The sequence below is a fragment of the Dipodomys spectabilis genome, unplaced genomic scaffold, assembly GCF_019054845.1.
Source record: "Dipodomys spectabilis isolate Male_0828 unplaced genomic scaffold, ASM1905484v1 ptg000825l, whole genome shotgun sequence".
Lineage (NCBI taxonomy): Eukaryota > Metazoa > Chordata > Mammalia > Rodentia > Heteromyidae > Dipodomys > Dipodomys spectabilis.
The window spans coordinates 153,196-181,142 of NW_024871502.1; the positions used below are offsets into that span (position 1 = coordinate 153,196).

General features: G+C 42.1%; 1 protein-coding gene across 1 annotated transcript; it reads right to left on the reverse strand.

The window, feature by feature from the left end:
• Nucleotides 1-30: 30 nt before the first annotated feature.
• Nucleotides 31-27,881, reverse strand: LOC122102662 (histone acetyltransferase KAT2B-like). The gene is given in 11 exon segments (XM_042673398.1): nucleotides 31-189; nucleotides 1,216-1,326; nucleotides 5,675-5,801; nucleotides 7,001-7,209; nucleotides 10,492-10,637; nucleotides 10,890-11,015; nucleotides 15,930-15,962; nucleotides 15,965-16,032; nucleotides 19,697-19,888; nucleotides 26,735-26,916; nucleotides 27,870-27,881. Coding segments are annotated over 11 exon segments (1,365 nt in total).
• Nucleotides 27,882-27,947: the final 66 nt, after the last annotated feature.

The window sequence follows — 27,947 nt, forward strand, 5'->3', positions numbered from 1 at the left end:
GTGAAACACCATCTACCTCGGATATAAAGCTCAGTCAATTCGTACCTCCTTCTGTTTTTTAATGATGACAGAGAACTCTGTGTACGGAATCCGAGGATTCAGGTCACATCTCATTAAGGTGGCTCCTTCATAATCCTTGATGTAGCCAACATATTTGGTTTTGGGTATTTTAATTTCTTTGGAGAAACCCTACAAAGCAGATCCATTCGTTCATATGGACACTGGATCACATAGCTACTGAGTGCTAACAATATCCAGGCACAGAGAAAGGACTCCAGCATGCTTCCCTTCCATCTCCTTGACATACTAGGAAGAGGATTAGCTTGAAAACTACTCATGTCATTCAAATAGTGCAAACAGAAAATTATATAACACTTTAACATTATCCAAATAACAAGCCACCTGTGGCTCGTGCCACCGTAATCCTAATTACTTGGTAGTCTAAGAACCAGAGGATTGTAGTTTCTGGCTAGCCCAAGCAGAATGTGTCACAAGATCCCTTTGTGCCATCACTGGGCACAAAGATATACTTGACATCTCAAGCACAGTGGCAGCCTGGACATTTAATTTTTACTTAATAACTATGGCCATTTCAAAGTTTAAATGTATCTATTTCTTTCTTTTTTTGGGGGTGGGGGTGGGGGGGGTAGTACTACTGAGGTTTGAACTCAGAGCCTCAATCTTAACAGGCTGAAACTATGGAACTATTTGCTGAGCTATGCCTCCAATCTTGTTTTTCACTGGTTATTTTCAGGATAGAGCCTTACTTCCTGTTGTGATACCCATCCCATCTTCCCTGGGATGACAGGTACAAGCCCCCATGATCCAGCTTGACTATCACAGAGATGGAAGTCTCTCAGACTTGTCTACCTGAACACAGCCACACAGGGACACTTAACTTCCCTCCCTCCCTCCCTCCCTCCCTCTCTCTCTCTCTTAACCTCCCTCCCTCCCTCCCTCCCTCCCCTCTCTCTCTCCCTCTCTCTCTCTCTCATCTTTCTTTCTTCTCTTTTTTTGTTAGTCCTGGGGCTGGAAATCAGGGCCTGGGCACTGTCCCTGAGCTTCCTTTGCTCAAGGCTAGCCACCCTAGCCACACTTGAGCCACAGCGCCACTTCCAGCTTTTTCTGTTTATGTGGTGCTGAGGAATTGAACCCAGGTCTTTGTGCATGCTAGGCAAGCACTCTACTCACTAAGCCACAGTCCCAGCCATTTACCTGTTTCTTGAAGTATCCAATTGCATAATCGTCAGCGTATGTGAGGAAGTTGAGGATATCGTGTTTTATGTGATATTCTTTTAGATGATTCATCAGGTGTGTTCCATAGCCCTGTGCACAAGTTAGCATGCAGACAAATGGATTAGGTCTTGGAGAAAAGAAAATCCTACAATCTTGCCAGGAAATGTTGGAAAACTGAAGAGATTGTGCTTGGAGATACATATGTATGTGTGTGTGTGTGTGTGTGTGTGTGTGTGTGTGTGTGTGTGTGTGTATATATATATATATGATCATAACATATTTTTAACATAACATATATATGTGTATATTACCAACAGAAACTCTCCTGGGGGAAATCTAATATTAACAATTTATAACAATTTCTGAACTTTGAAAATGAGGGAGAGAACTACAAAAAATCTTCAAAATTCTTGGTTCAAGATAAAAAAACAACATTGGAAAATATGTTTTTGCTTCTTTGGCCATAATACACTGAAACTACAAACTCAGATACAAAAATTCCTAGCTAAGATGTTAAGTTTTCCTGGAGTAAATACTTTTAATGAATTTCTGCTTAATTTTGAAAGTATTTCAGAATCTGGGATTTAAAGAAGTGTATAAATGAAAAGTGCTAATGATCACTAGAAAATCACTAATCCAAGTGTTTTGCTCTGCATTACATAATATCAACCCTTCTAAAATTACTGTGGGATTTTTTCTTTTTCTTTTTTCTTTTTTTTTTTTTTTTTTGGTGCCAGTCCTGGGACTTAAACCCAGAATCTGGGTGCTGTCCCAGATTTTTTTTTTGCTCAAGGCTAGTGTTCTACCACTTAAGCCACAGCTCTACTTTCAGCTTTTTCTTTTTTTTTTTTTTTTGGTGTTTAATTGAAGGAAGACTTTCCTGCCTGTGCTGACTTTGAACAGTGACTTCTCAGATCTCAGCCTCCTAAGTAGTTAGAATTACAGACCTGAGTGGGCCTGAGCGCCCAGCATACACAGAATTTCTAACCTGCTATCATCAGACCTTTTCAAGAAAGATCTGGGGATGGGGGGGGGGCAGGGCACAGTTGGTAGATTGCTGGCCAATGAGCAAATCAGGCAATCAGGTACAGAGTTTGAGTCCTGGTCTCCAACCAAAAAACAAACAAACAAACAAGCAAAAAAGAATAAGGAAAAGAGGACTGGAAAAGCCCAGAATCTCCAGGTCAGCCAGAACACACTAGCTATGTAATTTTAGCTATATAATTTTATAGAGATAAATAGCTATATAATTTTAAACTTATCAAGACCAAGGAGTTTTAAGATGAAAAACATATTCTAAAACCTGATAAGGTGCTTCGGGCATATTTTCAAATATTACCTTTTATGTGTTCTTAAACCAGATAAACTCACATGAAAATATTAAAGTACTCACAGGAATTAAAAGATAACCTTGATTCACCTAAATGACTGGACAAAATTTTATTTCCTTTTACTTATACACACACATATTATTTTGGGGTTTGAACTTAAGGCCTTGCTCTTGCTCAGCTGGTGTTCTACCACTTCAGCCACACCTCTGGCCCCTGGATATAATTTTAAAGACATAGCCACACATTTAATATAGTAAATACAGATTTGCTGACTTCACAAGCAAGTGCTACTAGCACTGGGAATCACTGAGTTTTACCCCACGGTGAAGCAGAATGTCTGTGTGTTCCAGTGTTTGGGGTTGGCAGATACCTTTGAAAATCTAAGTATCTAAGGTAGTACCTGGCTCCGGAGTTGGTCATTAATTATTAACTAAAGACATGGGGCAATGAAAAGACAGGAAATTAATGATGTAACTGTTTCTCCCATTTCTATTTGTACTAAACAGTTGGTCCCTAAAAAGGTAATGTATCCATTATACACATAAATACACATAATATCTTTCATCAATTTGTTCATCCTGTTCTATTTTGTAATATTAATCTTCATTTTCTAAAACGACACTTTCAGATCACTAACAAAGAAATGACTTTATTTTTCTAGGGCTTTCTACTGAATTTATGACATTTTTTTCCAACTTCATTCAAGTCTTTAAAATTTTACAGTGTAGGGAATACAATAAACTGCCCTTGTGAGAAGTAACAAGACAAAGCAGCAACTCATATTCTGTTTCCCTGTGGCATCCCTAAAAGTGTCCAAATCAACCTTAATTAACCTTTCCAAACAAGGTGCTTGCTATAGCCGTGTGCCTCTGTGTGTGTCTATGTGTCTGTGTGTCTCTGTGTGTCTCTGTCTCTCTGTTTCTGTCTGTCTGTCTGTCTGTCTGTCTGTCTCTCTCTCAGAGGCATGCACATGTGCATGCTAGACCTGGGGCTTCAACTCAGGGCCTGGGTGCTATCCCTAAGCTTTTATGCTTAAGTTTAGCTCTCTACAACTTAAACCACACACAGCCCTCCTTCCTGATTTATGGTAATTAATTGGAGATAAGAGTCTCAAGGACTTTCTTGCCTGGACTGGCCTTGAACCACAATCCTTAGATCTCAGCCTCCAGAGTAGATAGGATTACAGGCGTGAGCCACCAGTGCCTAGTTCTTGTTATACCTATCTCTAAAAACACAATTTATACAATTGAGCCAGGTGGGCATGCCTGTAATCTTAGCGCTTGGAAGGAAGTAGGAGAATCAAGAATTCAAGGCTAGCCAGGGAAGGGGAGGGAAGGGAAGGAAGGGAAGGGAGGGGAGGGGAGGGAAGGGGAGGGAAGGGAAGGGAAGGGAAGGGGAGGGGAGGGGAGGGGAGGGAAGGGGAGGGGAGGGGAGGGGAGGGGAGGGGAGGGGAGGGGAGGGGAGGGAAGGGAAGGGAAGGGAAGGGAAGGGAAGGGAGAAAAAGTAAGTGTTATACAACCTCTCTCTATGAACAGTTAAAATTTGCCTTAAAGTCCTAAACTCTAGATGTTTAGAAACACCTGGGTACTTGAACATTTCTCACTTTGCTGGGGGAGGGGAGAATGTAACAGTACAAATAATACCATTTAAAGACATACTGTCAGAATCCTTTGGAAAACAGAGTCTCCAATAAATTTAGTTCTTTATTTCCCCAATCCAAATAATAAGACCTGACTTACTTGGTCCTGGATGTGCTCACACACCTCCACTGTGCTTTGTGAGAATAAACACTTCACAGAAGCCACAATGGCGACTGTGGTCAGAGAACAAGGTTGCTACTGAAATCAGAGGTACCCAATGTCTTTGAGCAGAGAATACTCATTCTTTGTTTTTGTGAATGACACAGTTTCTTTGAGGAAGGAATCAACCACATATTTCATCCTTCACTGCTCAATACAGGAGCCAGGGTCCACATGTGTCTTATTGAAATATAGTTCATCCAAATTGATACATACTAGAAGTGTAAAATATACAATTGATTTCAAAGACTTAGTAACAAAAAAATTAAAAAAAAACAAAAAAAAAGAACCCAAAAGGTCTCAAAAATATTTCATAACATTGAATTCTGGGCAAAACAAAATATTATTAATAACTAATCTCACCTGTTTCCACTTGCTTCTCTTTAAAATGTGGCTATTAGAAGATTCAATAGCTCATCTATGCAATCACTGCAACGTTTCAGCTTACAATAGACCTCTACTGGACATTATCTTAGACCATGCAATCATTCTTCTCATCTTTCCACCACCCACAATAATATTTTTCCATGGTAGCTTTTAGAGCTCCCTGAATACTCAATGCATAATCTTCTCAGGATTTATTTCTGATTCCCTGTTTCCTCAGAGCAGCAGAGGAGGTCATTACATAATCTAGATAGGACCTCTTTTTGTCACATGGGTTGTCTAGCCAGACCAACTACAACAGCAATAAAACAGCCACACCTGCCAGGGAGGAAGGGATTCATGCCCAGGATAAGGGGAGATAAGTTAACAAGTAGGGAAAATAAAAACTCCAACACATTCCAAACCCTACAAGAATGCTGATTCATGAATGCACTCAAATTCTTCATAACTTCCTTTATAGAAGTACTTTAGGAATCATAGAATCTTTCTGTAGTCTAACTGGCTAAATCACCTTCCTAATCCAGATCAATTACAACCTTTCTGGTGGCTTGATGATATCGTGTGTGTGTGTGTGTGTGTGTGTGTGTGTGTGTGTGTGTGTGTGTGTGTGTGTGTGTGTGTGTGTGTGTGTGTTAAACACTGAGCGTTACTTTCAAAGCTCTCTTCATTGGCTACAGAGTACACTTCAGGTACATCATGAATTGCACAGTGAGGGTGCGTTTTGACAACCCAACTTTCCTCTTCTCTCCCCCATGTCTGTCTTACATGAACACACAGTTAGAGTAAGAAGACTCGTCTCAGATAACCATGAGTTCTATTTGCAGTCTTCTCTGAACACAGAATAGAGAGAGTTTCTCCAAGCTTCACAGCTTTGGTGCGAACCCCACACCCCACTTTTCTTCTAAGACCCTGGGTTTTCCTTACCTTGACTTGCTCATTTGAAGTTACAGCACAGAAAACAATCTCTGTGAATCCCTGGGATGGGAACATACAGAAACAGATACCACCAATAACACGGCCATCTTTAATTAAAGCAAGGGTTTTGTGTTTCCTGAAAGGATAAAATTATGTCAAAGTCTTACCAATCTTGGTTTTATAAGGATGCTCTGGGTGGTCACTAACTAACCAAAAGTGGGGGGGGGGGATATGTCTTGAATTTCTGTGGGAACTTCCTTCATTCTAGCCACTATACTTTTACCTAGGACTTGACAACAAAAGGCATCATCAGAGCACCCACCAGAACAAAATTGAATGTCCTCTAGTAAGTTCCAATGTCTAAAAGTAGCAAGAAAGTATGTGTGGAGGTGTTTTGGAACTGGCATACCCTATGCCCAGGGAACCATGGTGAGAATCAAGAAGAGAGCTCAAAGTCATGACAAACATGATACACATTTCTGCAGTTAATTCTTTTTCTTTCTTTTTTTTTTTTTTTTTTTTGGGTCCGGTCATGGGGCCTGAACTCTGGGCCTGGGCGCTGTCGCTCAGCTCTTCAGCTCAAGGCTAGCACTCTACCACTTGAGCCACAGCGCCACTTCTGGCTTTTTTCTTTTTGCTTACGTGGTGCTGAGGAATCGAACCCAGGGCCTCAGGCATGCAAGGCAAGCGCTCTACCTGATCTGTAATGTTTTTGAGTAAGAATTAACTGCAGAGGGTCTGGGAAGGTGGCTCAGTGGTAGAGCGCTTGCCTTGCATGCATGAGGCCCTTGGTTCGATTCCTCAGTGCCACATAAGCAAAAAGAAAAAAGCCAGAAGTGGCGCTGTGGCTCAAGTGGTAGAGTGCTAGCCTTGAGCTGAAGAGCTAAGGGACAGTGCCCAGGCCCAGAGTTTAGGCCCCAGGACCGGATCAAGAAAAAAAAAAAAACATTACAGATCAGGCACCACAGTAGTTAATCCAAGAATGAGTGGATTACCAAAAAGCTAATATAGCTTCTAAGTGTGTATACTGCTAAATGAATGGAGTACAGGGCAGCCAAATAGTAACTTAAAATACAGAGCATGTTAACAAGAACATTTTAAGCTGAGCACCAGAGGCTCATGCCTATAATCCTACCTACTCAGGAGACTGAGATCTGAGGATCACAGTTCAAACCAGCCTAGATAGAAAACTCCATGAGACTCTCATCTCCAATTAACTACCAATAAAGAAGCCAGAAGTGCAGCTGTGGCTCAAGTGGGAGAGCACCAGCCCTGAGGACAGTACCCAAGCTTTGGGATCAAGGGGGGCAGGGAAACAGAGAAGGAAGAGCTTACGGGTCAAAGACAAGCCGTGTGATATACTCTTTTGGCATTCGGGGCAGCTGATGGGAGAAGACGTTCTGTAGACCAACCAGCCACATCAGAATCTTCTTGTTTGGTTTCTGGTTCAGGGAATTGCCAACCACATGGAATTCAATGACACCCCTGCGCTCTTCCAGCCTCGCTGCCTCGTCCCTGGCTGAGTGTGCCAACAGAAAATTGGTCTAGGATGCAGGAGACAGGAAAAGGTCACACACAGCTACTCTGTGAAGGCAATGGCATATCAAAGCTTCTCTTCTTTGTTCTAGTCAGGTACGCGTTTGCGGATTTCCAGGGTGCAAATACACACACATGCATGCAGACACACATGCATGAACATGCACACACATTCCTCAAGTCTTGAAGACAAAATAGAAAGATAAGTAAAGCAGTGGGAGAAATCTGAGGACCACCAAGGTGCCAGATAAGCTATCAGCCAATTTTTCCATCATGTGCCTGAGAAAAAACATCTTAGACTGTTTGAGCCATAAGATCTCTGTCTTCACTTCTCAACTGTTATTACAGTACAAAGGCAGATACAGATGCTCTGTTAAGGAACAGATGTACTAAAAGAATAGGTGCATTAGTACTCCAGTTAAGACTTTAGCTAGAACACAAAATAAAACAGAGTAAATCACATTTGGCCTATGGGCCATAGTTTGCCAGTCCCTTGTTTAAAAACATAATAATAATAATCTCATTTACTTCAGTTTTAAAAGACCCATTGTGATGACAGATCCCAAATTCTCATAAAAGACCAAAACACAGTGGTCACATTCCTATTTTAGCACCTCTTTTCAGAGAACAGTTTTCTTTGCTAAGGAGTATCTGTTGACCCTCACTAAACCACAGCAGACATTACAGCAAGGGCCGGTACTCTGTGTTCCTCGTCTTATTTAATCCATCAGTGCAATGCAGGGAAATAAATGTTCCACAAACAGCTCTTCAGGGAGGAAAAGTCCTAACTGGTAGCACTTTGCTGCTTTCATTGGTCTACAGTAGCTGGATGTCCATGTGACCAGGCACCACTGTGATCAATTTCAAGCCACCAAGCTATTTAACAACCAGCTTAGAAAACTCCTAAAATTTAACTGCTTGCTTCCATGCATGCGCCAGTACCAGCCAGTTCCACACACTACAAAATCCATCTAACAAATTTCAACCATGATTGCAGTCCACTTTAGAACTCAAAACACTAAGATCAGTGAAAATATTCAATCCTTAAAAGACTAAGAGAAGAAGCTGGGCACCAGTGGCTCACGCCTATAATCCTAGCTACTCAGGATGCAGAGCCTGGGCAGGAAAGACTGTGTGAGACCCTTATTTCCAATTAACCACCAGAAAACCAGAAGTGGTGCTGTAGCTCAAGTGGTAAAGTGCTATAGCCCCTATAGCTCAGGGATAGTGCCCAGGCCCAGAGTTCAAGGCAGACAACCGACAAAAAAAAAAAGACTCAGAGAAGAGAAGAACGAGTGCTTGAAGTCCTCACAGACCAAACATCACAATGGGAAAGAATAATCGTATGATGAGATCTATTATTATTATTTTGAGGGAGCAGCACTGGGGGTTAAACTCGGAGTATTATGTTCTCCCTGGCACTCTGCCACTTGAGTCACAACTCCACTTCTGGCTTTTTGGCGAATAATTTGAGATACAAGTCTCACAGAATTTTCTGCCAGGGCTGGCTCTGAAGCACAATCCTCAAATCTCAGCCTCCTGAGCAGTTAGGATTACAGGCGTAAGCCTATAATCCTAGCTTTATTATTATTATTTTGTCGTGCCAGGGTTTAAACCCGGGGCCTCATGTAGGTTAGGCTTTAACCCTAGTCCATGAGGATATATTTCTACTAAAACAGTCCAGTTCTCTGAATTAACCTCAATATCACAGAATACCTAAAAAAAAAAAAAATGGCAAAGCAAAACTTAATCTTTTTTTTAATTGAATAGAGCTATAGTAAGAAGATATAAAAATTGTTGATAAAATAATATCCAGGCCATTTTTCCTATGGCTTAAGCCACTCTGCAATAAGTATCATGTAACAAGATAGCAGCAGTACTTTTACTAAAAGTGCTTGAATCTAATAACCAGTAAGCAAAGACAAATTCAAATAGACAGCAAAAGTGGTGACCAAGAATCAACAACAACATATCAAAAGGCCAAGAAAAAGCTGGAAAATTACTGCTTTAAAGTAAAGAGACTTAGCAGACTAGGAATATAGCTGAGTGTAGTGTGTTTTCCTCGCATACTAAGGCCGTGGGTTCAACCTGGAGCACCGCCCACAAAAAGAGAGACACTTAAAAGCATGAGGAAATCAAAGTTAGATGCAATGCTTTGTTCCCTAGTTGATCCTTCAACAACAGCAATAATTGTGACAAAGGACACCATTTAGACCGATGGGGAATTTAGATATGGGATGTATATTACACCAGGGCCAGCAAACTTTTCAATACAAGGTAGGAGGGGTGTATTTTATGCTTTTGAGATGCATATTATTTGGCAGATCCCAGTTACTCAAACCTGCTACTACATGCAAAGACAGCCACACATAGGAGCCTCCTGCTGCTCTGGAGGCTGACATGGGAGAGTCACTTGAGCCACAAATTTGAGTCCATGCACTGGTGGCTCACACCTGTAATCCTAGTTACTCAGGAGGCAGAGATCTAACCATTGAGACACAAAGTCAATGGGAGAAGGAAAGTCCAGGTGATTCTTATCTCTAACTGCCAAAAACCAGATATGGAGCTGTGGTTCAGTTGGTGAAATGCTAGCCTTGAACAAAAGGAAGGAAGGAAGGAAGGAAGGAAGGAAGGAAGGAAGGAAGGAAGGAAGGAAGGAAGGAAGGAAGGAAGGAGGGAAGGAAGGAAAATGCTGGAATGCTAGATCCAGTTTGTGGACTATAGTCTGCAACCTTATATTAGAAAACTTTATAACCAAATTTTCTGAGTGCTAACTTTGCTAAGAGTGCTAATATGCCAAGCTAAATGTTCTAAGAGTGCTAACTGCATTGTGATTTTGAAAGTGAATATCGTTGCTCCTATGAAAGCTAAGGGTAAAGTGTTTATCTCTTTTCAACTCTGAAGCCATTCTAAATGGTTCACAAGAGAGAAAAGCAGAAGATAGAGTGAAATGGGGCCTAATGTTAACAACTAGAGGGATCTACAAGTCCAGAGTTTTGTTTTATGTTTTGAACCACAGATATTCTGTAACATTTTCCGGGTTAGAAATACATCAAGATAAAAAGGGTTGCAACTGTGAGAGATTATTAGCATGAGGCTCTGTGATGTGATATTCTTTGAAGGAAATGATCTCTTGACTAGCCAACCCTGCCCTTCCCACCTGGACCACCAGGGTTCATGCAAACCTAGACAGAAGGCTAATTCTCTGCTGACAACAGAAGGCTTCATTTCTGAGAGCTTAAGGGGCTGGAAGAACAGGAGACGCCTACCAGCTCCCAGATGCCGTTTGCCCTGCTCTCCTCTGGCCCGAGCATGGTTGCAGGGTCTGTGATGGTGGACATGACCTCATGAATCAACTCCACTGGAATATCCCCCATAACCCGGGGTCTTTTGGCCTCTTCTAGAATGTGAGAGTCATTCATTTTCCTCTTCTCTCCTACAAAGATCAAAATTTAGAAGGCAAACGATAGGTACACATCATATACACATAAAACAAAATGTGAATGCCCACTGATACAACTAATTTCCTAACAGAGTTGACGGAATGGAGGTCAATATCCTCTGTGACGGAGGAAAGGGGGGGGCAGTAAAAGATGGGAAAGTGATGGGCGGGGTCATAATAATTGCCAATCGCAGATCCATTTTCTCCATCTGGGTGTCCTCTCTTTTACCCCTCTTAAGAGCTTACCTTGGTTTGCTTCAAGCCCAGATGACTTGCAGGCAGGACTCGTGCTACCTCCACTTGGCTGCTCCAGGGAAGATGAGTTTGAATTGTATGACACTGTCCCAGCCACAGGAGGTGGATTAATAACCGCCCCAAGAAAAGGGGGAAAAAAATATGAGATGACTATGTGCATAGGCAACAAGGAAACAAGAACACCTGAAATCAACACCATAGAAAGTCATCTTTAAACTAAAAACCACTTAGCATCAAGATGGTAAGAACAGAAGCCAGGCTCTAATGGCTCACACCTGTAATCTTAGCTACTCAGGAGGCTGGAATCTGAGGATCTTGGCTCAAGGCCAAGAAAGTCTCTGAGATTCTTCAAGTGACCACCATAAAACTCCAAGTAGAGCTGTGGCTCACATGTTACAGCACTAGTCTTGACTAAAAAAGCCAAGGGACAGTAGCATCCAGGTCCTGGATTCAAGCCCCGGTACTGGCAAAACATAATTAATCAAAAATAAAGCCTGGGGAAACAAGTAGCAATACGAAGCCAGCCCAAGCAGATAATGGCATAAGCCCCGTTCTCAACCCATAGGAGCCCCTGTCATCTCAGCAATGGCAGAGGCTGAGACTGGGAGAATCAAGATACTAGATTAGCCCCAGCAAGAAAGCTGATGAGACTCCATCTCCATAGAGTTCCCTGGACATTGCGGTATCTCTATGATCCCAGCAACTACAGGAAGCCTGGAAGGAGGTAGAGTATGGCACAGGCACACACACCTAGGCAGACAGCAAAACCCTATCTTAAAAACAACCAGGGGAGGGAGTGGCGCTGTGGCTCAAGTGGTAGAGCGCTAGCCTTGAGCTGAAGAGCTGAGGGACAGCGCCCAGGCCCAGAGTTCAAACCCCACGACCGACAAAACAACAACAACAACAACAACCAGGGATAAAACGAGGCTGAAGGGGTAGCTCAAGTTACACAAGTCCCTGAGTTCAAACCCCAGGAAGGCCCCCAAAATAAAATCCACTTAAGTGCCAGGCTATATGTTTTGGGTTTTTTTTTTTTCCTTGTAGCACCCAGGCCTTCTGAATTTCAAAGAGGATTTTATCAAAGAGGAAGCGCGGATGATTCAGAAGACATCTTAAGAGTATCTTGCAAAACTTTAGAGCCATCATTATAAATGTCATTCTCACAGTTGCACAGATGTGCAGACATGCCAATTAAGAAGACAATTACACTCTTCTCGCCCCTGAAGGGAACACATTGCAATTACGACGAAACACAAGACAGCTTGCTTCTGATAGCCTTCAGGTTAAGACTGAAGTGTACTCTTCAGCTTAACTGGGCACAACCTTAAAAACAACAACAACAACAAAAATAACAAAAAATAAGCTTAAAATTCCCATGCAGCCAGAGATCACCGCTGCCTGCTCCAGCCTGTGTATGGAATGGCAGATAACATGTGGCCAGAAGCAGAGCAGACAGGGAAGATTCTGAGCAGGCACAGATCAAAGGGAGTTCTCACTCACAAAGCAACCCTCTCTGGAGGCCCTCAATAAGTGAACTAAATGGACCCTGCTGAACAGCTTTGATGTTCCAAGCCCAAGGGAGGAAGCAGTGTTCATTCTCTGCTCATTCTTTCCCCAAGCCGGCGACGCTGAACACTAGCCCACACCACAGGAGAGCACTTAGTGCTTGTTCTGGCTTCTCATGTCCTACAGGAGTCAGGAACTAGGCGTGGGAGTGGAACCCAATGCCATCTCATAGAAAATCTGGTCTAGGGCAACTTGTTAACCTTCTCTGATCTTCTATGTCCTTCAAGTAAAAGGGATATTAATTCTAGTTTCCTAGAGTTTGTCAGGAGGAAGTTTCAGAGGCAAAGTACTCTGACAGTATCTGTTATTGTTGTGGTGGTAAAACTGGGCCTCTGACCATCTAAGACTTGCATTCATATTAGAGAGAAATATGGACCTAGGGCAACATGAGTATGATATTACACAATAGTTCTCAGATATGCTTGCACATTCAAATCAACCGGCTGGGAAGGTGGCTTATTGTTAGAGTGCTTGCCTAGCATGCATGAAGCCTTGGGTTCAATTCCTCAGTACCACATAAACAGAAAAGGTTGGAAGTGGTGCTGTGGCTCAAGTGGTAGAGTATTAGCCTTGAGCAAAAGAATCTCAGGGACAGTGCCCAGGCTCTGAGTTCAAGCCCCAGGACTAGCAATAAATAAATAAAATAAAATCACCTAAAGCTTTTAAAAAGTCCACAATGTCCAGCAACAACCCAGACTAAGAAAATCATGTTCTCTTATAGTATCACAAATATCCATGGATGGTTCCATTGTACAGTCATGTTTCACCACCCAGAACAGGATACATATGGTCCAGTTTCTAGGAAAGATGGGCTCTGAGGGTTCACACCTTTAACTCCAGCTACTCAGGAAGCTGAAATCTGAGGACTGTGGTTCCAAGCCAGTCTGGACAGGAAAGTCCATGAGACTCTTATCTCCAAGTAACCACCATAAAGCTGGAAGGGGAGGTGTGGTTGAGATGGTAGATCACCAGCTTCGATCAGAAAACACCAAGAAAGAATGCAAGGCCTTGAGTTTGAGGTTCTGAGTTTAAGTTCTAGTACTGGTACCCCACCCCACTCCCCTCCACACACACATACATACAAAAGATTGTAGGAATCTCTGAAAGAAGGGAGCTCTAGTGCTTGCTGGGGAACAGGTGAGGAATTAGGCAACTGAGGGAGAGGTGGCATCCGAATGCTAGGTAAGATCAGGGCAAAGGTGAAGTGAATTGCACAGGTCCAAAGAGAAATACAGTGGACATCTCCAGGAACCACACAGTATGCCCAGTCAACTCTTGACTGTGCAGTTCTACAGAGGAGACAGCACTACACACACATAGACCTTAGCGCATACTAAGGGTTTTAAGCATAAGAAACATGAAATTATGACCTAAAGTAAAAAAAGACACAGGACAAGTTTGGTAGCAAACATTCAAACAAAACAGGTTTTGATTCAAATCAAAATACCTCATTCCCTAAGCACTGTGATTTACAGGGATTTGATTACATATATCCAAGGTTGGGCAATAGATTTTAAAATAATAATTAAACAAACATCTCAAATGTTTTTGCTGACTGAAAGTAATTGGACTCAAAAAACTATATACTATATGATCTCTTCCATTTGATATTCTGGAAGACTAGACTGCATCAGATAAAAGGTTGCCAGGGCTGGGGTAGAATGATGAATGCCCTAAAAAGGGTACAGATGATCTGTCCAGAGTAATGCAACTGCACCATATTTGATAGTAATACCCAACTGTATATGCTTGCTAAAACTCATGGTAGCCTGGCACCTGTGGCATACATCTGTAATCCTGGCTACTCAGGAGGCTGAGATCTGAGGATCTCGGTTCAAAGTAAGTCTGGGCAGGAAAGTTTATGAGACTCTTATCCCCAGTTAACCACCAAAGGGACAGAAGTGTATTTGGGGCTCAAGGAGTAGAGTGCAAGTCTTGAGCAAATAGTTCAGGGACAGTGCCCAGGCCTGAATTCAAGCCCCAGTATCAGCACAAAAGAACAACAACAACAAAAAACATAAACCCCTGTGGCATACTAAGAAATGATGAGTTTTTATTTTTTAGATTTTTACATTTTAATTGTAAAGGTGATGTACAGAAGGGTTAGTTACATAAGTGAGGTAATGAGTAAATTTTCGTTTGAACAGTGTTACCCCATCTCTCATTCTCTCCAAGTTTTTCCCCTTCCAGCTTCCCTCTTCCCCAAGTTGTATAGTGTCTAGTGGGTTTCACAATGAGGTTTTAAAATAGTGAGATTATGCCTAAAATTCTTCTTAAGAATAAAATTACCTTTCCTGGATACAACCATCGCAAGTCAACATATTACCAATAACTAGAGTTCTCAAACAAAACAAAACACCCAAACCTTGATATCAAAGCGAAGACTTCTGTCTTGTGCCATCGCCAGCCATCAATTCATGTTCTGGTATTTCTACCAGGCTCCGTTGAGTGTGACTCATGCCAAAGGCAGGAACGATAATGATCAAAAAGGCAGCCATCTCCTTCCCTTACAAGACGCCATTTGAAGCCACTGGCCAACTGGAGGGAACACTTCACATCCCCAGACCCAAGACCACTCTTCTCACTATGGCACCATTACCCTCATAGTAAATTTGTGCATGAAACAGACATCATGGATGAGTTAGACTGATTCCTAGATATATCCAGCCATTGGCTGGGCCTTTAAGTGGCTTCAGAAAGAGCCAGTGTTTGGCTACAAGGCTGAGCTGCCTGGCATTTTATACTTCCCATTAAACTGTAATGAGCAAGCCATGCCTTCCTGCACATACTACTATTTTAACTATTTAGTTCACTCCTGCACTTTGCATCCACAAAGACATAACTGCAAGATTTTGGTTTATACTCACTTTCTCCTCATTAACAGTAATGCAAAGGAAGATTTGTGAAAGTATTTGCCTTTGCGTTTTTGTTTCTTTTCCTAATGAAAAACCACAAATAAATGCAATGAGAGCTACAACTAACACTTCAGGTTGACCTTCTTAGCTGCTCTCTGAGATCTGTGAAAAGAAATTTGCCTATAGCCACGTACCAGTGGCTCATGCCTGGAGTCCTAGCTACTCAGGAGGCTGAGATCTGAGGATCACAGTTCAAGCCAATCAAGGCAGAGATTCTTATCTCCAATTAATCACCAAAAAAAGCCAAAAGTAGAGGATGGCTCAGGTGTTTGAGCAAGAATGCTAAAGGATAGTACCCAGCTTCTGAACTCCAGTACTGGCACAAAGAAAAAGGAAAAGGAAACAGGAAGGAAGGAAGGAAGGAAGGAAGGAAGGAAGGAAGGAAGGAAGGAAGGAAGGAAGGAAGGAAGGAAGGAAGGAAGGAGGGAGGGAAGGAGGGAGGGAGGGAGGGAAGGAAGGAAGGAAGGAAGGAAGGAAGGAAGGAAGGAAGGAAGGAAGGAAGGAAGGAAGGAAGGAAGGAAGGAAGGAAGGAAGGAAGGGAGCTCACCTGTTTGGATTCCTAGCTGACTGGTTCTAGAAGAGATGAGAGAAAATCCTGATCCCAAATGGGAGAGTTTTGACTATAAACTTCTTCTTCCAACATGGACAGAAACCTAGACACAAAAATAAAATCAAGATTAAAAAAAAAAAAACCTTAATGTATTACTAGAGAGGCAAAAGCCCTAGAGACATTTGACAATCCCCCTAACATTGGGGTCTGGTTTTCAATTCAGAAATATCCTAGAGAGTGTGAACTAAAATGATGACATCATTGGGCAGTTCTGATCTCTTCTAAGACAGAAACACCTTCCCATACATTTATTTTGACTTATCACACATACACTGCAACACAATAAGTAGTGTTGGAAGGGGTTGATGTGCATTAATTTACCAGATTGTTATAAGGACAGTTGAAACAGAATCATTACTACATGCATTTTGCAGATGAAAAGGACCAAGTACAGAGAGGTTAAATAACTGTCAAATTCCCACCCTGAAGCCAGGTGCTGGTTGCTCATGACTATAATATTGGGTACTCAGGAGGCTGAGATCAGTGGATCCTGGCTCAGAGCCAGCTGGGGAAGTAAAGTCTAGAAAACTCTCCTCTCCAATTAACCACCAAAAAAAGCCAAAAGTGGAGGTGTAGCTCATGTGGTAGAGTCCCAGCCTCGAATGAAAAGGCAAATAGAAGCTTCCAGGTCCCAGAGTACTACTGCATACACACCAGTCCCAGTACTGGTGCACACACACACAAAAAAAATTGACAAATACAACAGTGAGGACAGAATTGTGACCAGCAATTCATTATTATTTTATCTTCTCACCATGTTATAAAGCAAAGTTTTGGGACCCATAAGTAACACCTGGAAATGTTGGTAGAAACAGACACTCAACCAAGTACTGGTGGTTCACATCTGTTATCCTAGCTACTGAAGAGGTCAAGATCTGAGGATCCAAGTGTGAAAGCTATCTAGAAAAATAAAACTCTATCACTAATAAGAGAACAAAAATCAGGACTGGAAGTATGGATCGAATAGAAGAGCATCAGCTATGACCAATTAACTGGCAAAAGGTTGGATTGGATAGATAAACTATAGAATCAACCTAGGTGCCCATCAAACGATGAAGAAATAACAAATGGGGGCTGGGAAGTTGGCTCAGTGGTAGAGCGCTTGCCTTGCATGCCTGAGGCCCTGGGTTCGATTCCTCAGCACCACATAAGCAAAAAGAAAAAAGCCGGAAGTGGCGCTGTGGCTCAAGTGGTAGAGCGTTAGCCTTGAGCTGAAGAGCTGAGGGACAGCGCTCAGGCCCAGAGTTCAGGCCCCACGACCGGACCCAAAAAAAAAAAGAAATAACAAATAGGAAATAAGGATAAAGGAAAAAGATACTGGGAGATAAAGATAAGGGATAAAGAACATTCAGTAGACACATACAATGGAGTAGTATTCAATCCTAAAGAAGAATGATCCAGGTGTGGTGGCTCACACCTGTAATTCCAGATGGCCATGAGGCAGACTTTCAGTTCAACCCCTCACTGTGTACACTAATAAAACACTGTTCAAAAAGAAGTGTACTCATTGCCTGACACATAACTGTAACCCCTCTGCACATCATCTTTACAATAAAATTTTAAAAAATAATTTTAAAAAAGTTGGATTGGAGGTGTGGTTGAAGTGGTACAACACTAGCCAGGACCAATTAATCAGCAAAACTGAACTGGAGACATGGCTAAAGTGCTAGAACATCATCTGTGACTGAAAAAGCCAAGCCAAAGTGTGTGGGCCTGAATCAAGCCCCAGTGCTGGCAGGAGAGAGGGAAGGAAGAAAGGAAGGACAGGAGGGAGGGAGGGAAGGTAGGTGGACAGGCAGATATTCAAGTCTCACCTAGGCTTACTGAGTTTTTTTCTCTAATACATAAATGAAAAATAGAAATATCTAAAAGTATTTCAGCGTACATTTTTCAAGCTGTACATTTACTTCTTTTAGAATGACACTGTGGGGCCTATTAACTCATACCCCACACTCAGGAGGCTGGGCTGTGGAACAAGACCCATCTCAAAAAGATAAAACAGGGGCTGGGAAGGTGGCTCAGTGGAAGAGTGCTTGCCTTGCATGCATGAGGCCCTGGGTTCGATTCCTCAGCACCACATAAGCAGAATGGTGCTGTGGCTCAAGTGGTAGAGCACTAGCCTTGAGCTGAAGAGCTGAGGGACAGCGGCCAGACTGTTTTGTTCAGACAAACCAAACAGGCTGGACACTGATGGCTCACACTTATAATCCTAGTTACTCAGGAGACTTAGATCTGAGGAACATGATTCAAAGCCAGCCTGCAGAGGAAAAGTCCGTGAGACTCTTATCTCCAATTAACCACCAGAAAACATGAAAGTGGACCTGTGGCTCAAGAGGTAGAGAGCTAGTGTTGAGCAAAAAGGCTCAGGGACAGTGCCCAGGCCTTGTGTTCAAGCCCCACAACTGACAAGAAAGAAGGAAAGAAAGAAAGGAAGGAAGGAAGGAAGGAAGGAAGGAGAGAAAGAAAGGAAGGAAGGAAGGAAGGAAGGAAGGAAGGAAGGAAAGAAGGAAGGAAGGAAGGAAGGAAGGAAGGAAGGAAGGAAGGAAGAAAGAGACAAACAACTAAAAAAAAATGAAATTCAGAAATCAGCCATTAGAAAATTGTAAATAATTTGTAGATTAGGGGGAGGAAGGCACTAGTTAAAGAAGAGAAAGCATACAAGGATAGAAAAGATGGGGGTCTGAACTTTGAACATGCATCAGAGAATCAGAGGCCCCACTGGGTCACTGGGTGCTGGGATGTGGGTCCTAGCTCTCACCCAGAAACAGAGATCAAGACTCAAATAAGCACCGTCAGACCACAGTAAGTGTGATTCTACTGCCAGAGCTGTTGGTATAGATCCACAATGGTCTCAGATGTTGTCATATTTGATGAAAAAGGATTTAAGAGGAGAAGTAGGTGGTAGTTTTTACCCTACCATTAGTAGCAAAAGAAAATTCAATAGCATAAGCATGCCAAAACTATGGGTTGAAGGAACAAAACACACTATAATTAGCAAATATCTGCAAGATGCATTTGCTATGGGGGAAAAAAACTTACTATGCAAAGTAATTAAGATTTCTCTTTTACTACCCTAATGTTGGGGTGGGAGGGTCCTTCTTTGTCCTTTGACCATTAACACAATGACAACTATCACATAAAAATATAAATGCCACTTATGTAGCAACTGTAATGGTGAAATAAGTAAAATGGCTTTAATATTTTGGAAAGGAATATATCTGAAAGACAGCCACTGAATATATTCGCATGCCCAGAAATCATACTATGACTTAGGGAGACTTTCAAACTTTGGCCTAAGTGCTTCAGAAAACACTAAAACATTCAGGTCACCAATTTCCCGTATTGGTTTTCTGGCAGTGGAGCTGTGACTCGAGTGGTAGAGTACCAGCCTTGAGAAAAAAAAAAAAAAGGAAAAAAAAGCTAAGGGACAGCGCCCAGGCTCTGAGTTTAGGGTCACACCTAAAACAAAATGGAAGCTCACTATAGAAAATGGTCCATGTGGGGGGGAGGGGGGGGAAGATGGGAGATGCTAAGAAAAGATTCATTGACGATTCACAAAGGGAGTCAGGGTCCTTTATCTCTCTCCTCTTTGGATGCTTTTCTGTCATTCTTGATTTTATTATTTATGCAATCTTTGGTATATGTATTTGGCAACCTCAAGTTGCTAAATGGAATCAACCCAACCACGTGGAGAGTTCTCCCCTTACTTTGGGAAATGTGTGAGGATTAGGGCTCGTTTCTCCAGAGGCAGTTTGTCCTTTTCCTGTCTTGCTTGTTCCAGGAGTTGTCGCCTCATAATGGTGAAAACTGAGCGAAGCAACGTTCTCCCGAACACCTTGGTGGTCTCGTACCGAGGTAGACTGTCACAGAACTGTGGCACATTGCAGTAACACAGCCATCTGCAACAAGAAGAGACAAGTACCGTCAAGACAAATACCGGACTCTAAACATGGCTAACCACAGCAGACAAAACCAAGTCTTCAGTGCTGATCCAAGATACTAGTCACTAGCTAGTGAAACTTGGGCTTAGATTCAACCCCTTCCCCCTCCCCCCCCCAACACACACACTAGTACTTAGAGCTGAGTCTATTGGGAACATCGGACTCTACCAGGCCGCAAGTCCTTGGATCCAATTACCACTTTGCAACTTAACTGACTACCTTGCTTTGGAAATTTTTATGTTCTTCAGTCTCTACTTCCTTACCTAGATAACAGGCACAATGATAGCATGTCACTGGGTTTGTGGATTGCTAAATCACCTGCATGATATGATTATGTTTAAAAAAAAACCAGAAAGCTGAGGAAGCTCCTTTGAGGAGAGAAGCAGAATCCTGCTACCTAGTCCCAAGTAAAATGTAAAGTTTCTTTAAGATGCCTGCTCAGCATTCATATATCACTATGGTCAGAAACTCAGTATAAATGCAGGAAGGAATAAGTTCCCACTGCTATGGTCCGAGTATGCTTTGCATTGACTCAGACTCAATGTCAAAAATGCACTTCCGCATTTTCACAGGGCTGGAGCAATGTCCAGAACACAGGGGGGCTCCTTAAGGGGTTCTTTAGATCTTAGCACAGGGAGTATGTGGGCCACAGAAGCCGTTCAACTTAGAAAGCCCCTTCAGATATGACCACCTTCTTTGTGGAGAGGCATCTCCTAGAGATTCAAGTTCTGTAAGAGTTCAGGACAGAGCAACATGCGATAATATACAACAGTACGAGTCATAGATGGTGGCCCCAAACCAGGGGAATCCTGTCAGGAAGGGGTATTATATAGATCCTTACTCCCTGAGACCAGTCAGACACAAATCACCTTCTTCTACTCATTGGATCCTTTCCAAAAACTACCACCTCTCCTCACTTAAGAGGGAAAGCAACTGAGCCCAAACTATTACAGGAAGCGCTTGATGAACTTTAACCCTGAGTAAAGAATGAAGCAATATTCACTGGCCTTGTTTTGGGTTTTGAGGTTTTTTTAAATCTTATTCTGTACATTACCCCTGTGGTGGTTAGCGTTATTGCCTCTGCCTAAATTCACAATCTTAAAACCCTGCTAACCACTTCTATTTCTTCTCTCACCTCATCTCTATTTTCTAACATCTAAATGTTTTATATTTATAATACTGAAGTGAGAATCCTAAGTGTTGTGTTGTATCCAGTCAACTCAGAAACAAGTATCTTCATAGCAAAAAAAAAAAAAAAAAAAACCCTAGAAATAGAATTACTATACTATATTCTGTAATTCAGAAAGTAACCATTTTCAAGCCAGGTAACTACCTAGCTACTCAGGAGGCTGAGATCTGAGGATAGTGCTTCAAAGCCAGGCCAAGCAGAAATGTCTACAAGACTCTTATTTATGACTCACACCTACATCTATATGCTGAATTAGAACCTAAAGAACATTTTCCCTCTGCTGACAGGTCCACAGATACCAGAGACCCTGAGACTAATGGTATTTCTGCTACAGAAATTATAGATCATAAATATTATCATGAAACTCATTCACTTTATCCAAAAGTACGTAAGAGGCCATTCATTCTTCACAGTGTGAAGGAAAACAGCACAGATTGATATTACCCAGTAAAATTGTTCAAATAACCAGTTCCCACTCATTTCCTCTGAGTCATTTTACAGACATCAACTTAGGCTTTTCAGCCTTGTTTTTATTTCTAGGATTAACCTTTTTTTATAATCTGTCAAGTACATAGTAGATAAGATAAGGAGACTGAGTCGATACCCATAATTGGGTGATATTGTTTTTAATAAACTGACATGGTGATTGCATGTCTTGTCACAAAGAAGGGCATGAGTATATGGGGCTGGGAAGGTGGCTCAGTGGTAGAGTGCTTGCCTTGCATGCATGAGGCCTTGGGTTCGATTCCTCAGCACCACATAAACAGAAAAAGCTGGAAGTGGCTCTGTGGCTCGAGCAGTAGAGCACCAGCCTTGAGCTGAAGAGCTGAGGGACAGCACCTAGGCCCAGAGTTCAGGTCCACAACCGGCAAAAAAGAAAAAAAAAAAAAAAAGAATCTCATGGGATTTCCTATCTGGGCTGGCTTTGAACTGGGATCCTCCCTTCTCAGCCTCCTGAGTAGCTTGGAGTATTATAACAATGAGTCACAGGCACCTAGCTGATCCTTTTTAAGATGAAGTTTCACTAGTTGGCTAGGTAATAAAATCAGCCTTTCCCACAAAGAATCCAGTTTCACCCTATTATCATGCTAATGTTGAGCATGAGAAGTCTTAGGTTCCTTTGTTCTAACTGCCACCAGGGTGTAAATGATGATCTGAGTCAACAGGAGATGCTGAGCTTCTCTTACCCATGAAGACAAAACCTCCAGGGGCCTGCAGCTTAAATAACATTAACCAGTGTTGACCCCTAGTATCAGGGAGACACCATGCTGGGGTGCTGTGTGGATTATAGCCATTTGCACATGGAGTCCTGGCAGTAAGTCTTCATTCTGCAAGGGAGCCTGACCCTCCTAACTTGTAGAGTTTGATCCTTCAGATGTGGCAATCATCTACCTTCATTTTCTCACTTATTACTAATAGGGACTCTGGATTCTGTTCCACTAGAAATCAGCAGGTGTCAGAAGTCATCAGGACATATTCATTTCCGTTCCTCTTATCTCTTTTTCTTTTTCTTTTGGTCGGCCGTGGGGCTTGAACTCTGGGCCTGGGCGCTGTCCCTCAGCTCTTCAGCTCAAGGCGAGCACTCTACCACTTGAGCTACAGCGCCACTTCCGGTTTTCTGGTGGTTTATTAGAGATAGGAGTCTCACGGTCTCTCCTGCCCGGGCTGGCTTTGAACCGCGATCCTCAGATCTCAGCCTCCTGAGTAGCTAGGATTACAGGTGTGAGCCACCAGCGCCTGGCTCCTCTTATCTCTTCACCATGGGCTGGCCATGGTTCCATCTTCAGAGTTGCCTCCAGATTCTGAGCTGTAAAATATTCTTCTTTCATCTTTCCATTCCCTATTATCTTAGCTTCTGACATGTGATATTCAAATAATTATACTCCCAATTCACTGTCCACTTAAGGCTGTAGCTTACCAGCCTGATCTCAGGAAGAACTGACTTAGAGAACAAGGCTGTGGGAGAAAATAATGAGTAGTATCTTCCTGAAGCTGTTGGGTCCCTGCTCCCACATGTCTGTGGAACCCAATGCTCAAAAGTCTTGACCAAAAAAATGGGAGGTCAAAGAAATGAGGAGATAAAGTCTCTCAAAAGTTCACTCAGCTAGGAAGACACGCAGCCACAAAACAAACCTAGTGATTCACAGCCTCGTTTGTTATTCCATAAGTATTTGTAAGTACAACTTAGTTCCTGACTAATTTCCAAATACTGCCCTATATTTTTATCCTGATTTTAATTTTTTTTTCCTGTCTGTCAGTTCTGGGGCTTGAACTTGACAGTGCCTGGGCACTGTCCTTGAGCTCTTTTACTCAAGGCTAGCGCTTTACCACTTTGAGCCACAGCTCTACTTCTGATTGTTGAGTGGTTAATTGGAGATAAGAGTCTCACCAGGACTTTTCTGCCCAGGCTGGCTTCAAACTGCCATCGTCAGATCTCAGCCTCCTGAATACTGTACCTGGCTTGGTTTTTGGTGGTTGTTGTTGTTTGTTGTGTTGTTGTTGTTTTTAAGGTACTGGGGTTTGAATTTGGGGCATCGTGCTTGTTGGAATTGCTTGCTTAGACTGTACCACTTGAGTTATACCTCCAGCCTGGCTTTTTGCTGGTTATTTTAAAGGTGAAGTCTCACAGACTTTTCTGCCCAGACTGACTCTGAACCTCGATCCTCTAACTCTCAGTTCTGTAAAGTGGCTAGGATTACAGGTATGATCCACTAGCTCAAGACTTCATCTTGATTTCTAGAATGAAGGCGTGTGTCTGCTGCTCCACATTTATGCTGTTTTCTCAATGCAGCAATCATTTTCTGGGTTATCAGTTGCAAAGGCATTTGGAGGTTTGGCTTTGACAAGATTCAACCTTGTCAATTGTTCATCTATAGGGTTAAAAGACATATTTTTGAGAGATCTGCTATCTCTCATGAGAGTTATTGTGGCTAGGTGTCACTGGCTTCACCTATAACCCCAGCTACTTGGTATCTGCAATATATCACAAATACTGTTGTTTCTGCATGTGATCAATATTAAGAAATAATAACTACTGGGACTGGAAATGTAACTGGGGTAGAGTGCTTAGCCTGCATGTGCAAAGCCCTGCTCGGTCTCTACCACTACAAATAGAAATGCATGCATATGGAAACAAAGCTTTCAAAGGCCTTTTTTTAATAGGCTCACTCAGCACTGCAATTTGAACTCAGGGTTTTGCACTTGTTCCACTTGGACCATGTCTCCAACCATTTAAAAGTTACTGTCTGGGGATGACACTGTTCAAAAAGAAATGTATCTGGTTGAACCACTACTAAATATCCCCATGCTGCTGATCACAAACATGGTATATAACATGTGAACACTGTTATATATTACAGACTGTGGTAGACAATTTGCTCCAGGGAAGTTAGAATGAACTTGTGACTTTGAAATTATGTAATCATTTAATCACAATAAAAAAAAAAAAGAACCTCGGGGAAGGGAGGGAGGGAGGGGATGGTAGGGGGAAAACAATGGAGGGGGTAACAATGTTCAAGAGGAAGTGTACTCATTACCTCACTCATGTAACTGTAACCCTCTGTATAGTAGCTTTACAATAAAATAAAATTTAAAAAAAAAAAAAAAAAAGAAATGTACTTGGCAAAGCAACACATGAGGAAATGTTCACCATCCCTGGTTGTAAAGGAAATGCAAATAAAGACAACCTTAACATACCACCTTATCCCAGTCAGAATGGCCCACATCCTCAAGTCAGCCAAGGACAAATGCTGGAGGGCATGCAGAGAAAGAGGAACCCTATTACACTGCTGGTGGGAATGTACACTTATACAACCACTTTGGAAAGCAGTCTGGAGGGTCCTCAGAAAGCTAAAGATTGACCTCCCTTATGACCCAGTCATACCACTTCTAGGCATCTATCAACAGGAACCAGGATACAAGGACACATGCACCTCCATGTTTATTGCAGCACTGTTCACAATAGCCAGGATATGGAAACAACCCAGATGTCCCACCACAGATGAATGGATCCAAAAACTGGTATCTATACACAATGGAATATTATGCAGCCATTAGAAAGGACAAAATAATGGCATTTGCAGGGAAATGGATGGAGCTAGAAGAAATCATGTTGAGCGTGGTAAGCCAAGAGCAAAGAGACAGAGACAAACTGCACATAGTCTCCCTGATAAGTGGATGTTAAATCCAAAACGTAAGGTGATACGTCAAAATTAACAAGGCTGAAGAAACAAAGGACTTCCACTCATCTGGTCGAATCACTACTAAATAACCTCATGCTGCTGATCACATATATGATATATATGTGCACACCGGAGGGAAACCAGGAGGAGGACACAGAACTAGAGGGAATCAGGGAAAAACATACAACAGCAGGACCCATCAGCTGCACTGGACATTGATCAAAACGAACTAAGCAACTCAATGGCAGCGATGGGAGGGAGGGAACCAGTGGGAAAGAGGGAACAGCTGACGCTATGCAAAACAACAGAAATGTACATATCACCCAATGTGGAAGAAATAACTGTATCGCAAAGCTCATAGAACTCACAAATGTTACAGACCATGATAGACAATTTGCCCCATGAAAGTTAGAATGTGTTTGTGACTTTAACTAAGCATCACTATCCCACAATACTGTGAAATTTGGGAAGTTATGTAATCACTTAATCACAATAAAGAATTTGGAAAAAAAATAAGAATACAGATTACTTAGCTCTTGGAGCTTCGCAAGTGCATTACTATTATAAAATCCTTTTCAAATGTCAAGTGTCATGTAACTACTTGGTCGTAAAGTATTTGATTAGTATGCCAACTACACTATTGACACTGAATGCTCTCTTAAATATGGAATGCATTATTGGATTTCCTAAGCAATAAACAAGTTTGTTTTGTTAAAAAAAAAAGAAATGTACTCATTACCTGACTTATGTAAGTGTAACCCCTCTGTACATCACCTTTATGACAATAAAAAAATATAAAAGTTACTGTATGTGTGTCGTGTGACATTCACACATGTGTAATCTTTCAATTCAAGCTGGGCATGTAGCACTCACTTGCAGTCTTAGCATCTAGGAGGTTAAAGTAGGAAGATCATATCTTTGAGACACCAACCTGAGCACATCTCAAGATTCCTCACAGAAGAGGAAGAAATGGAGGAAGACAAGGAGGAGCACAAAGAGGAAGAGAAGGAAGAGAAGGAGGAGGAGTAGAAGGAAGTGGAAGAGAGGAGGAGGAGGAAGGGGAGGAGGAGGAAGAAGAAGAAGAAAGTGTTAGGAATGAACATGAATAAAGTACTTTATATACACATACGGAATTTTTAAAGATGAAATCTCAAGTCACTCTAGCCCCTTCTCAAGCGGTCACTCTAGTGTTTACAAGTGCCACCTGAGGAAACAATCATATTGGATGGCATAGGTCTGGATGGAGGATCTCCATTCGTGACCCTTAGAACACTGTGACAGGAATGGAAAGCTTCATTATACAAACATCTGTCCAAATGGCTGGAATCACCATCATAACTGGACAACCTTCCACTCACAGAGGAACACAGTAATTTCCTGTCTGTTGCATGCTCTGTGCAGCCGCTGCGGGCGAAGGGTTCATCACCAGCTTACCTTGTGTAGTTTTCTTTGTATCCAGAAATGTCATCATTGGGAGAGCGCAGTCGGCGCTGAGACGGCGCCTCCAGATGCCAATAGTTGATGCGGTTTAGGAACATCTTTGCCAACTCAATGATTGTTTGCCTTTCTTTGGAGGGCAGGTGGCAGAATTTGTACTGTACAAAGTTATTCACACCCTGAAACGGAGAGCAAATTATTCTTGAAGCTATGCAATCACATGATTCTAAACACCTGCGTCTATAACCAGCATCTATAACCACTGGGGTTATCACTAAAGAACAGATTTTTTTTTTTTTAATTCACCAAGTTTTCTCCTCTGGCCTTGAAAGGAAACAACTATGTCCTGAGAGAATTGTGCCTGAAGTCAGTGTAGAAAAGAGATCAAGATAGAAAAAACTAGGAGTGGTTATTCTGTGTTTGCTTCAATCCTGAGGCATTAAAGCAAAAATAAAAACCAAGAACTATCTGGGCACTAGTGGCTCACACCTGTAATCCTTGCTACTCAGGAGGCTGAGCTCTGAGGATTGCAGTTTGAAACCAGACTAGACAGAAAAGTTGGTGAGACGCTTATCTCCAATTAACCACCAAAAAAAACCTGAAAGTGGAGCTGTGGTAAGTGGAAGAGCACCAGACTTGAATAGAAAAGCTAATGAACAGCACTCAGGCCCTGAGTACAAGCCCCAGTACAATCTTTTTTTTTTTTTTTTTTTTTTTTGTCGGTCATGGGGCTTGAACTCTGGGCCTGGGCGCTGTCCCTCAGCTCTTCAGCTTAAGGTGAGCGCTCTACCACTTGAGCTACAGCGCCACTTCCCCCAGTACAAATCTTTTAAACAATAAATTGCTGGGCACCAGTGGCTCATGCCTATAATCCTAGCTACTCAGAAGGCTGATATCTGAGGATCATGGTTCAAAGCCAGCCTGGGTAGGAAAGTCCATGAGACTCTTATCTCCCATATACCACCAAAAAAAAAAACAGAAATGGCACTGTGGCTCAAGTGGTAGAGTGCTCACCTTGAGCTGAAGAGCTGAGAGATGGTGCCCAGGCCCAGAGTTCGAGCCCACAACCGACAAAAAGAAATAAAAGTTAAAAAAATAAATTATAGCTCTTCTGAAGAATAAATCCTACTACCAGCAGAGTCATTCACATATAATGCAGTTCTTGGATAATTATAAAGCTTTTCTTTGTAAAAAATTTAATCAAAATTTT